General features: G+C 37.2%; 1 protein-coding gene across 11 annotated transcripts in view; it reads left to right on the plus strand.

Moving 5' to 3' along the window:
- LOC122797235 (pituitary adenylate cyclase-activating polypeptide type I receptor-like) overlaps window positions 1-14619 on the plus strand; it is a 1630218-nt gene that overhangs the window by 988807 nt on the left and 626792 nt on the right. For all 11 annotated transcript variants that reach the window (XM_044066074.1, XM_044066073.1, XM_044066075.1 and 8 more), the window contains one exon: window positions 6512-6619. In XM_044066074.1, coding sequence (XP_043922009.1) covers window positions 6512-6619 — 108 coding nt within the window. The remainder of the gene's footprint in view (window positions 1-6511; window positions 6620-14619) is intronic.

Raw genomic sequence — 14619 nt, forward strand, 5'->3', positions numbered from 1 at the left:
TTTTAAATATTGTTCTTATGAATTTAGAATGTTGTTAGAATTATAGAACTTGTGTCTTTAGGACATAAAGTCTAAAACTCAAATTTATGTTATTATGTAATGACTTCAATCCTCAGTGATTAGCCAGAAAACCACAAACTTTATGAGGAATAGATGAAAATATGAGGCAAAAATCTGGACATTCTGCAAAAATATGACAGTTGAGAGATATGCTACTGTCCATTGAGAAGTTTACATGCTGTCATTCCATGTTTGAATTTCCTGTCACCGACATAATTATCCATGCTGGTCTTGACTGCATTTAAGAAGTGGGGGGGGGGGGGTCTCTTTATGCTTAAAGCAAGACTTTTCCAAAGTATGGAATACCTTGCATTCTGAGTTTTGTCCTCTTTTTCATCTATCTTTTGTGTAGGATATGTGTTTATATTTCATAAAAGAGTAATAACATTTTTACATTTTATTACATATAACAGTTGTTTCACATTACTGTACTATAGTAACATTTAAGTTATGTTTTATATAAGTATCACCCTATATTCACCCAGGCTTTCTTGTCAGAGCAATTCATGAAACAAAGTATAATTCTGAATTTTAGTTCCTCGACATTTATTAATGTTGCCATTTCCATGTCTGTCTCTCACATGATGACATTCAAATCAGCAGTTTCCAAGGCCAGCAGAATTAATTCTCATAAGGATTAAGGTGCTTGCAAAATATCCCCTAAATTAAAGAAAGACTCTGAAAACTAATAAAAACATTGATACACAAGCTGTCATACAACTGAAACATAATAATAATAATAATAATAATAATAATAATAATAATAATAATAGAAAAAAGCTGAAAATGTTGTACTTTATATACACTCACTTATTGAAGGTTTTTGTTGACGCCCTAAAAATGAGCGAGAATAAATTTGACTTTTTGCTGCTTTTTGTCATTTTCACTTTTCGTTCTATGTTTGCAAGTATTTGTAATTTCCAGTCAAACTCTGTTGTTCAGTCTGAGGTTAATTAATTCTTTGAAGCTCTTAATCTTCTAACACTTATTCAAGATAACCTTAACAACTTAAATCCTCCTACTTTAAAAAGTGTGATTTTTAATTTTATAGAATGCCTAAATCCCAAAGAAAGCTATAGGGCCCTACTGGGTCTGCATCTGTGTGTTTTTTTGTTTTGTTTTTTAATAAAAAAACTTCTCTGACCATGAAGTTTGTTGGGCTATAATCATTGTTCTGCCCTGGTAAAGGAAATGTAAATCATTGTAAATGTTTGTTACTGTACTGCTCTTAGATTATTTTAACAGTCTTTTGATATTTCCTAACCTTCTCAGATTTATTTATTTTATTTTACATTTGTTAGCTGGGGGTGTCTGACTGAGCCAAAAAGGCCCTTTTTCAGCAGAGGCCCAGGGAGAAAAGCTCCACATAGAAAAATTACAGATACATTTAGTTATTTAGACATGATCAGTATACACACAAATTACAAAAGACATATTTTTGCAATGGTATGCAGCACATCAACAGCTACAGTGGAGACAACAAACAAAAAAAAATATTAATTTAAAAATAAAGGTAATTAATAGATTTGTGGTGTACAGCTGAAATTTGGAACATAGGTAGAATACATACATAGTACACAGGTACAGTACATACATTGTAGATTAGCCAGTGTTTGTGAGTAAGATTAAAAACTATTATCAAGTACTCTAGGTTTAGTATGTGTACCTTATCCGCTTTCACTATCCTGGGGAGCAAACATGACACTGCCAACTTTACTTGAGATGTTGCCTGATGAGGTCTTTAAAGGAGGCTTTGGATGATGTGTTTTGAATGCTAGTGGGGACAGAGTTCCATTTTTTAGCCACTTAGGTTCATAGGTTCATAGGTTGGTACTAGGCTATCAGCCCTAGGGCCTATACAAGCCTAGCCATAACAATTAGCTATGTCAAGAATCTAAGTGGCAATTCTCAGATCTGCTCAGAGTTAGTGCAGAATGGCACAAAATACACTGGACCAACCGATATAGCCAACATCCTGGCAGACAGGTCCAGTGGTAACTTCACCCCCCTCTCATCCCCAAAAGGGCCCATAACTATACCAGAAGAATGTAGTGCCCCTGATATCACAGACACTCAGGTTAAAACAGCCGTTTGAAAGCCAAAAACACAGCATCAATGGGATGGGACAGTGTCCCAGGCTGCATCCTACACAAGCTGAAAGATGAACTAACCCCTCACCTAAATACACTGTTTAAACTCAGCCTCTCCACAGGCTATATGCCCACAGAGTGGTGCACAGCAACGGTTATTCCTCTCCACAAAGGTGGAGCCACAATGGACCCCGGGAACTATCATCCTATAAGCCTGACTAGCTTGGTCTGCAAGGCTATGGAGCGCACCATCATGGATCTCATTAACAGAGATATTGGAAACCTCCAAACACTGGACCCAACCCAGTTCGGCTTTGTTAAGGGCAGATCTTGCCTCCTAAACCTGGTGGACTTCTTTGAGACAGTTGCCAAGGCTATAGATGAGGGAAAGGTGGTCCACACAGCCTACCTAGACCTCACAAAGGCCTTCGACACTATTCCCCACTCAGGTATTATAGACAAGCTCACCAGCCTGAACATAAACCCCTATGTCATGAGATGGGTTGCCATCTGGCTCATGGACAGAGTTCACATGGTAAGAGTTGCAGGAGCTAGGTCTGATTCTAAACCTGTTACAAGTGGCGTTCCCCAGGGCTCAGTCCTAGGACCCCTCCTGTTCGGCATGTACTTCTCAGAGGTACAGGCAAGCACAGGAGGACTATGGCTCACCAAGTTTGCAGAATATTGCAAACTAGGGGTGATAATTGACTCTCCAGCTGACACAGACTTCCTCCAAAAGGGTCTCACTGAGACAGATACCTGGTGTCAAAACCATGGTCTCAAGCTAAATGCCAAAAAGTGCATAGTCATCCCCTTTGGAAAAAACAAAGTACCCATAAACTACCACATAGGTGGTAGCCCCCTAAATACAGAAGACATAATAAGGGATCTGGGGACCCAAGTAGATAGTAACCTCTCCTTTGATAATCAGATTGCCAAAGTTGTTAGAAAATCCTTCTATGTGGCCCACCTAATCACAAAAGGGTTTACATCTAGATCGAAAGAGGTCATTGGGCCCCTCTACGCATCACTCATCAGACCCATCATAGAGTACAATGCCCCATTTGGGATGTACCTTACAAGGCACCTGCAACAACTGGAAAGACCACAGAAGTTCCTCACCAAGAGGATCACTGGCCTCAAGCAGATGCCCTATGCAGCTCGACTGAAGAAACTCCAGCTGTACTCGGTTGCATACCGCCTACTCAGAGGTGATCTCTGCCTGACATACAAGGCCATGTCCAACCCAGAATTGATGGACATGGTCCACCTAAAGAAAACCATTTCCTCTCAAGTCACATGCTCCAGGGATCTAAACCTCACCACAACAATAAGTAAGGCGTGCTGGAGGGATAGATTCCTGTCCCAGAGACTTCCCATGCTCTGGAACAAGATTCCAATCTACATTAGGCAGAGCTCCTCACTAACCATCTTCAAAAGAAACCTTGACGAGTGGATGGGAAACAGAAAGCTTACCCCAGGGATCACTTCAATGGCTCTGCTGGGCAAAGGCACAGGGAGCTAATCTAAGGGAGCGGCGAAAGCCAACACATTCTGGCTAGGCTTATAAATGCCTTCGGGCAGATAGCCTAGTACCTACCTATGAACCTATGAACCTAATTACTGTGTACTGTATTAAATATTCATTTTTCACTTTATGTTTGCTAAATCTCTTATACTTATTTTTTGATGTATTTATCAGTGTCTCTCTTATTTCCAAATGATCAAGTTAGTCACGTTCTTTTGTAGACTTGCCTTATCTGTAACACATGTAATCAGTTTAACAAATTTCTAGTCATTTGCATAAAGACTGTATAACACTTCAGATGAAAAACATAGATCTAAAAGATACTTTCTAAACAAGTATGAACCTAGGACAGAGCCCAGTGGGACACCCAGACTATAACCTTGAATTTTACCTGTCCAGTTGCTGTATGATACTTGCCATGACCTATTGCAGCTGTCCATCCTATCAAGAGTCCATCAATACCCAGTTGTTCTAATTTATTGGTCATGGTTTTGTGCATGAACCTGTCAAATGCTAAAATTTAATCTATATAAATTACAACACTATATACTTTTTCATCCATAGTTGTTATATTGTTGTAGAACATCATGTTACAGGTGGTAATATATCTCTTTTCAGCATATGCATGCTGATATCTGGTTTCTATTCAACCTTTCTAGTTCTGACTATAACCTATCCAGAATTACCTTCTCCATTATTTTTTTCAGATCATGAAAGTAAACTTATGGGTCTGTATGACTCTGGGTTTGTCCTACTCCCCTTTCTCTTAAAGACAGGTTTAACAAGTGCATCTCTCTAATCATGAAGAATTTCCCCATATTTATTTGAACTAGTAAATAATGGATATAATTGTACTGTAAGTTTTGTGAAGTGTTCCCAGGTCATTAATATTATTAATTCTGTCTCTTCCATGTGCTTTGTTTGAATCCAGTTTGCACAGTTCTTTTTCAACTTAATCTAATTTAATTTCAGTATCTGAGGTTACCGGTATGTCGCTAGGACAATTTATCACCCCCTTTGTGGGGCCAAACTGCTTTCCATAACATTTTGTAAATATATCTATAATTTATTATGTCTGAGAATACATTTTAGTATATACACACAGTTTATTCATTTGTATGTGTTTACTCCTTCCACATCTTATGTATCTACAAAATGGTTTCCTATTATGCTCAATATCTTTATAGAAATTTTCTCCAACTTTTTCTTATTCTTGTCCTATACAGTTTAATTTGCCTATCCAGCATGTTTATTTCAGTATGCAAAGTTGTAGTTCAACTTCTTTTTCTTGTATATTATGTCTCTCACCTTAAGTATGTTGTTCTTATAGAAATATATGCTACTGACATTGTGTACCTTGATCCTGATATTAAATGTTTTTTTTTTTTTTTTGCATTTTAACAATTTTTTTTCAAAATTGTTCACATTTCTGCAGCAGTTTTTCCACTGAATGCATCACTTCAATTAGTTTTACATAGTGACTGTTTTTCTTCCATATAATCTTTTACTAATCCGTTGTGCATTGGTTTAGACTTCAGTTTGGCAGAATTAACTGGCAACAAATTAAGCTTTATAACCCCATGATTGCTGCACATCAACAGTGGTAAACCTTGATATGAAGTAACTGTAATTTCTTTAAGAACACAAAGTTTCTAGTATGATCTGTTTCCTGGTAAGATTTTGTTGCTCCTGAACCTACATTGTAAATACTTTTGTTATTAATGTTAAATCAATATTATTCCAGTCTGTTTATGGAAAATTTAAGTCCCCAGCCTCCATTATTCTTCTATCCTGTGTTTCATGGAAGAAATATATGAATTCCTCTAGGTCATTAGAACTTCACTTTAGTGGTCTATACACTTCACCAACTGTTATATTTTCCAGGATTGTCTTTATTATCATGGTTACACAATCTATAGTATTGGTATTGTCACTGAGCATTTAATAATCATGGGTTTCATAACTGTCTTTAATCCCTATCATGACACCTTCACCTGACTTGTTGTTGTAAAGTTTGTTACAGTAACAACGTTTATACATTAACAGATCTGATTTCCAGTCATTGTTCTTTAACCATGTTTCACAAAAAAAAAATAAAATCAATCTTGTGGGAACTTTATAAATTTTCCAATAAAAAAGTTATTTTTATTTCTAATAGCATTAACCACCTATAGAGATGCATCAAATGTTGCTGTCTATAAATTGTTACGTTTGTGTCCTGGCAAAAGTCCTGCTTTGTGTTTACCAAATATTGCAAAATGTCAGCTTCAAAAATTCGGTTCTCTAATCTTGACAAGTGCACCCCATCCTGTCTGAGCATATATGTGCCCCAAATTAGGCTCGAATGCTCTACACATTTCCATTTTTTAAAATGGGACATTTTTTCAAGGAGGTATGAATAAGTCACAGGGACCTGACTATCCTTTCTATAAGTGATTTGTGAAAAATATGTCCTAACACCTTTGCAAGGTATGCTATCTTAAGAGATAGCTTTATCCTGTAGTTGTCATTGCTTACTGTTTTTTTTTTTCATTAAAAATTATTAGAAGCTCACCAAAACGATTGTCTTCTCATTCTATAGGGTATTATTTTTTCTGTGTAAATAATAGGAATCAAAGCACCTGAATCCTACATGCAACTAGTTCTGAAATTTATAATGTAGATTTCATTGAAAAGATATTTGCATGTATAAAGAACTATAATTTGTCATGTGACTATTAATCCTGTTTGCTTAGAACTCTGCTAGTAATTATTATCTTTGTTATATGTGAATGCCTGTAAAACAAAGATTGCTAGAGTATATCAAAAATAAATGCTAGTATTTTTTTTCTAGGGTGTCCTGGAATGTGGGATAACATCACATGCTGGCAGCCTGCAGCCATTGGCGAGACCATCTCTGTCCACTGTCCAGTGCTGTTTAGAATTATAAACAGTGAAGATGGTAAGCGTATATTGTAGCTCATGCTGAGAGTATATGATTCACAACATTTGCACATGTTTGATGACATCCACTTGATTTGCTAAAAGAACGTTTATTATAATACATTAAAACTATTTAGGGAACAAATATATAGACATATCTCTCCTTTGATAAAGGGATAACATATAGGAATGTTTCTAGTCAGTGAACTGGCTGAAACAAAGTTGTTTTATTACTGTGTAAATATTGTGAGATTGTTGAAATGCACTGTTGCAAACAGAAGGGATGGCTACATGTTTAGGTGGGATTTAAATTGCAAAGTAGCATGTTATTCAGTACTGAAGCACTTTTTTGTCTCTCCTCGTTCTTATTGAAGTATCAGGCACATACAGTAAGAGGTGGTTGTTCAGCAAGTCACAGCATTCATAATCAAATAATTGTTCAGTAAATGTATTATACTAAAGCAGTGTCACCTTCTTTGATCAGTATTAAACATTGGTTTGATTTATGGTATAACACCATGCCATTTCTTGGACTGCAATGATGAATTTGAAGATGTTATATAAAGCCATAGCAGTGGGGCAGTTTCATCCCCATACAGTGTGTGTGTGTGTGTGTGTGTGTGTGTGTGTGTGTGTGTGTGTGTGTGTGTGTGTGTGTGTGTGTGTGTGTGTGCGCGACTGCGTGTGTGTGTCCGTGAGTGTGCGTGTGTGTGCGAGCGTGTGTGCGTGTGCACGCGTGTGTGTGCGTATGTGTGCACGTGTGTGTGTGTGTGTGTGTGTGCGTGTGCATGTGTGTGTGTGTGTTGTCAGAAACAGAAAAGAATTGTTGTGGAGTATTATGTCAAAGCCTGATTTGATGGTATGTACCTCTGAGAAAACTCTACAACTGAAATAGTTTGCCTAAATCAGAAATGTAGTGAATGAAAATATGACTGATACAAATTTTCATTTGAGTTAGACTTTTTAAAATAATATGTCTATATTTTAAAATATTTTTGACTAATAAGTAAACAACCATAACAAACCATAATCACAGAAATGGTTTAGAAAAGCCAAACATTGGCATGGAAGTAGAAGGTTAAGGGGCTTTATCAGACTGAATGGACTTTTTCCATCTGGACCAGCATCTTAAACTTTTTCTTTCATTATTATACTGCTCCATAATATATATTTAAATTACTTGCAAAATAATTTATGTCAGTTAATGAATTTCATATTTGCTTTATAATATGATATCAAACTGTCAGACACATTAAACTTCCACAAAGGTATAACATCAGACTTGTCTGTGATAAAACATATCACATAAATGTTGTTTTTTTTATCAGTATTGGTTCTGGTACACATAAAACTACAGACAACACATAGTAAAACAAACATTTCCTGACCAAACTCTTAATGAAAATTGTGGTCTGCTATTATGTGAAGTGGCACTATGAAGTGTATTGATCATATAATCACAATCTTAGAAGGACAACCTAAATTTAACTGATATCTGAATGTGGTGCATTTCTTCCCTAAAGCATGCTCATAACACAGATTTGGCACTAGTCAAGAGTTACCTTAAAACGTTGTTCCTGTAAGTGATGATTAAAATAGTCTTATCTGTGAGTGGTGCTGTGTTAGACTGGATCATATCTTTACAATGGAGATGTATACTTAAGCCACAGAATTGTGTTAACTGTAATGTGAAAATAATATCAGCATGTAATTTCCATCATCTGTCTCCTACACGTAAATGACAGCAAATTAAAAATCTGTGCTAAATAGTCTGATTATTAGTAAACCCTTTACAAATATATAAATCTGAATGTAAATGTCTAAAGAAGAAGAAAGTAGTGTGATGCTCCTGAGAATGTAGCTGTTTTGAGCAAACAAGTATATACGTGTAATGGACATAAAATTTCTCTCTGGTAGTTTCACAGACTGACATATAAGATATTCCAAGGCCATTAAGTCATGTGACCATTTAAGCTTTGCCAATAATGTCCCTCAGGCTGCTCCTCCTTACTACAGCAGTGCCATAACAGCCAGTCATGTAGTAAATTTGTGAATATCCACCCAGCTGCTCCTCCTTACTACAGCAGTGCCATAACAGTCAGTCATGTAGTAAATTTGTGAATATCCACCCAGCTGCTCCTCCTTACTACAGCAGTGCCATAACAGCCAATCATGTAGTAAATTTGTGAATATCCACCCAGCTGCTCCTCCTTACTACAGCAGTGCCATAACAGCCAATCATGTAGTAAATTTGTGAATATCCACCCAGCTGCTCCTCCTTACTACAGCAGTGCCATAACAGCCAATCATGTAGTAAATTTGTGAATATCCACCCAGCTGCTCCTCCTTACTACAGCAGTGCCATAACAGCCAATCATGTAGTAAATTTGTGAATATCCACCCAATCATACAGATGTTAAAATGAAGACAGTGAATCATGCTACTTAACATGCAAGGGAAGTTTATTTTAGTGGTGCCAGAAGAATTGGTTTATGAACCTGATTTTCCACTGTGTTTTATCTGTTAGTGAAGACTTAGGCCCCAGGTGCTAGTACTGGTAGAGTTGTTGAACTTGTGGTGATACAGAAGGTCCAGAAAAATTGTTTCTTTAATGGCACTCTAAGCAAAACTGAAATCTTCCCTCAAGAGTCTATAAGACACTAAATTAAGGGATAGAGCTTGTAGCATCTCTTGGAAGCATAGGGACTTTAGGTCTCTCATCCTCTGGATAAGAAACTTCAAGGGTGTTCTAGTTATTTGATCTATTTAATGAGATACAGTCCAAATCAGATATTATATTTAATACTTGGCCTGATCAATGCTGAATATAACAGAGTAATTACCTCTTTAGACCCTCATGATATCCTTCAGCAATTAGCTGGGCTAAAGGAACTGATTTCCTGACAGCCATTGTCACATGACAATTAAAAGATAGGAAGTTATCAACTCAAGTACCTAGTTCCCTGACTAAATTGTAATGTTTTAGTGACATGTTCCCTGTGCAGTAAAATGATAATAGGGATTGTCTAGCAAAAGTAATGATACTGCACATTTTAACATTTGGTTTGAGTCTATTTTTAGTTCACCAAGACTTGGTATGGAGAGTTAATTGTGAATGATTTTGTCATTTGGTGACTTAACAATTAACCCACATTTTGCACATGCGCGCGCGCGCGTGTGTGTGTGTGTGTGTGTGTGTGTGTGTGTGTGTGTGTGTGTGTGTGTGTGTGTGTGTGCGCGTGCGCGTGTGTGTATCTATCTATACCTATATGATATGTTTGTGTGTGTGTGTGTGTGTGTGTGTGTGTGTGTGTGTGTGTGTGTGTGTGTGTGTGTGTGTGTGTGTGCATATATATATATATATATATATATATATATATATATATATATATATATATACATATATGTGTATATATATATATATATATATATATATATATATATATATATATATATATATATATATATATATATCTATCTATCTATATATATATATATATATATATATATATGTATGTATGGGTATACCAAAACTGGCTGGAAGAACGTAACATCAACAGTAAAGAGACTGAAATTTAATAAGAGCGACACTAAAAAAAGACTGACAAAAGTGAACTTTTCTGAACTACTGACTATTAATCTATTGATTGCATTAAATATAATACCTTGGATCATTTCTTTCTGGTCCTCCACTGAAAAATAGACTTTGCCTGCAAACAAATATTAATAAATACTTATACAAGGGAGTAGGTATATGTAATTAGCTGGGTGTGGGGAATGCAAGGGGCTTGCCCCCAGCAAAAACATTGAGAAATGTGTTTCAATGTTGTAAGATTTTTTTCAGTTGTTTTCTATGTATTTGGAGTTTGTCACATTTTCAGCGTTTTTACAGAGGGTTAATTACATATTAGTAACATGACAAAGATCTATGAATGTCACAAGCAGGTAGCAATTTAAAGGGATTTAGATTACTTCAAGGGTTAACTGAGAAATATCTTTTGGTTAATGGTATAATATACAGACAGTGAAGATAATGGCATTACTGCTCAGTATCAAAACATGCACAAGAGCATGCTGTGTGCCATCTATCCTTAGATAGCCCTGTCCTGCAAAGTGATATGTGCAACATACAGCTTATGTGTACACAGTGAGTGAGGGAGTAATGCGTACAGCCTATGTGTGTAAATTGTGTGAGGGAGTAGTACACATAGCTTATGTGTACACAGTGAGTGAGGGAGTAATACGTACAGCCTATGTGTGTACAGTGTGTGAGGGAGTAGTACACATAGCTTATGTGTACACAGTGAGTAAGGGAGTAATACACATAGCCGTGTTCACAGTGAGTAAGGGAGTAATACACACAGCCTACGTGTCCACAGTGAGTGAGGGAGTAATACACACAGCCTACATGTACACAGTGTGTGAGGGAGTAATACACACAGCCTACATGTACACAGTGTGTGAGGGAGTAATACACACAGCCTACATGTACACAGTGTGTGAGTGAGTAATATACACAGCCTACGTGTACACAGTGTGAGGGAGTAGTACACACAGCCTATTTATACATAGTGAGTGAGGGAGTAATACACGCAGGCTACATGTCCACACTGAGTAAGGGAGTAATACACACAGCCTACATGTCCACAGTGAGTAAGGGAGTAATACACACAACCTATGTGTAAAAAGTGAGTGAGGGAGTAATACACACAGCCTACATGTCTACAGTGAGTAAGGGAGTAAGACACACAGCCTATGTGTACAAAGTGAGTGAGGGAGTAATACACACAGCCTACATGTCCACAGTGAGTAAGGGAGTAAGACACACAGCCTATGTGTACAAAGTGAGTGAGGGAGTAATACACACAGCCTATGTGTCCACAGTGAGTGAGGGAGTAATACATGCAGCTTATGTATATGCAATGAGTGAGGGAGTAATACACATAGCCTACATGTTCACAGTGAGTAAGGGAGTAATACACACAGCCTATGTGTGCAAAGTGAGTGAGGGAGTAATACACATAGCCTATGTGTCCACAGTGAGTAACGGAGTAATACACACAACTTTTGTGTACAAAGTGAGTGAGGGAGTAATACACACAGCCTACATGTCCACAATGTGTAATGGAGTAATACACACAGCCTATTTATACATAGTTTGTTAGGGAGTAATATGTACAGCCTATGTGTACATAGTGAATGAGGGAGTAATACAAACACCCTATTTTTACACAGTGAGTGAGGCAGTAATACACACAGCCTATGTCAGGCTATGTGTACAACGTGAGTAAGGGAGTAATACACACAGCCTATTTGTACACAATGAGTGAGGGAGTAATATACACAGGCTACGTGTCCACAGTGAGTAAGGGAATAATACACACATCATCTTTGTACACAGTGAGTGAGTCAGTAATACACACAGCTTATATTTGTACAGTGTGTGAGGGAGTAGTACACATAGCTTATGTATACACAGTGAGTGAGGGAATAATAACACACAACCTACATGTCCACAGTGAGTAAGGGAGTCATACACACAGCCTATTTGTATACAGTGAGTGAGGCAGTAATACACACAGCCTATGCTTGTACAGTGTGTGAGGGAGTAATATGTACAGCCTATGTGTACAAAGTGAGGGAGGGAGTAATACACACACAGCCTACTTTTCCACAGTGAGTAAGAGAGTAATACACACAACCTATTTATACATAGTGAATGAGGGAGTAATACACACAGCCTATGTTTGTACAGTGTGTGAGGGAGTAGTACACATAGCTTATGTATACACAATGAGTGAGGGAGTAGAAGACACAGCCTATTTGTACACAGTGAGTGAGGCAGTAATAATTGTACAGTGTGTGAGGGAGTAATATGTACAGCCTATGTGTACAAAGTGAGTCAGGGAGTAATGCGCACAGCCTATGTGTACACATTGAGTGAGGGAGTAATACACGCAGCCTACATATACACAGTGAGTGAGGGAGTAATACACACAACTTATGTGTACACAGCGAGTGAGGGAGTAATGCATACAGACTATGTGTACACATTGACTGATGGAGTAATACACACAGCCTACATGTCCACAGTGAGTAAGGGATAATACACACAGCCTATTTATACACTGTGAGTGAGGGAGTAATACACATAGCCTATGTTTTTACAGTGTATGAGGGAGTAATATGTACAGCCTATGTGTACATAGTGAGTGAGGGAGCAATACTCACACCCTATTTGTATATTGTGAGTGAGGCAGCAATACACACAGCTATGTCAGGCTATGTATATACAGTGAGTGAGGGAGTAATACACACATCCTATATATACACAGTGAGTGAGAGAGTAGTACACACAGCCTATGTGTACAAAGTGAGTGAGGGAGTAATGTACACAGTCTACCTGTACTCAGTGAGTGAGGGAGTAATACACACAGCCTGTGTGTACACATTGAGTGAGGGAGTCATACACACATCTTATGTTTACACAGTGAGTAAGGGAGTAATACACACAGCCTACATGTACACAGTGAGTGAGGGAGTAATACGTACCGCCTACTTTTACACAGTGAGTAAGAGAGTAATACACACAGACTACGCGTCCACAGTGATTGAGGGAGTAATACACACAGCCTATGTATACACAGTGAGTGAGGGTGTAATGCACACAGCCTATGTATAATGGAGGATTAGAATAATCCTGCTCAGAAATGCAGTTGTACAATTTATATACTCATGCAGTAAATGTGAGCATGTCATTTTACAAAGGCTGTTTCCACACATGAAGTCTGTTTTTGTAGTTAAGAGAATTCTAAAAAGGGGTAAGGAATTATCCGTGTCCTATAGAAACTCTTGTGGTCTATAGAGGATAATTAAAGTCCAGCAGAAATCATTTTTTTTCTCAGTTGCTTCTTAAGTATTATTACCGCTCAGTACTGCAATTGTGTGCTCTCTTGAAGGAGTAATTTTAGATCAATGTGCCTGCCTATATTAATAAGTTACTTGAACATCTCTCTGCCTTACAAAACTTATAAGTCATTATTTCAAAAGAATATTTTGGAAGGGCTGTAGCTGATAATAGCTGTCATTCAGCACACAACAGTTTTAGTTTGGTTTTCTGTCATCTTACTGAGGCAACTCATCTTGGCAATACGTTTATGACATTTTCAGTATAAAATTATAATTTAAACAGCTTTTGCATCTGTGCAGTGGTGGGAACACCACCTCACAGAATTTATTTTAAATTTACTGACTTCATGTTATATAACATAAGGAAAAGGGGAGAAAAGTTAAATGTTTACACTCATCACGTTGACATTAAAGCCTTGAGGAACTGTATCTTGATTATTCATCAGGTTTCCTTTGAGAAGTAGTAATTTCATAATTACTGAGTGAGATCTTTTGTTTTGTGCTGTATTTCTATGTAATGACTAAGCAGCTCTTTCCATGCCAAAAGAGCACAAATCATGTAGAAGTATCAAACAATTTATCCAACTAGCAGCTTAAGAAATTCTTGCAGGTTCAATGTGTTCTGGTTAGCAGAAACAATCGTGTTATTATTGTGCTGTGCACTGTTCTCCAGGACATGTTTTTCGATGTTGTATTTTGCAGCTGCAACTGAAAAATATAAGATCGCAGTCTGTGAAAATCTTTCAGGAGCTTGTATTGCTTTTATCAGCGTACTTGGGTAGTCTTACTCAACAAAGAGGTTCCTAAATGCCATGACTCCCTCTTCCATTTCCTTTTGTGTGTTTGATTATACTTGTACAAATGATGCCAAAGTCCTATCTTTCATCTCCCTGTGTGATCTTTTAAGAACAATACCAGCTAATGTGTTGGTGTCATAGTAACAGGATGCAGAGTTTTGACAATAATGTTTTAGTCATTTTAATTTTATGCTATACCAGCTATGGACAGAAGAAAAGAACATTCTACTTGCTACAGCGTCTTTCATTTTCAGATGAACAGAAGAGGGATTTCAGTCACAAGTGTTTATGTATGAATGTAGAACTATGCACT

Source organism: Protopterus annectens, chromosome 3.part0, assembly GCF_019279795.1.
Source record: "Protopterus annectens isolate FY-2018-M chromosome 3.part0, PAN1.0, whole genome shotgun sequence".
Lineage (NCBI taxonomy): Eukaryota > Metazoa > Chordata > Ceratodontiformes > Protopteridae > Protopterus > Protopterus annectens.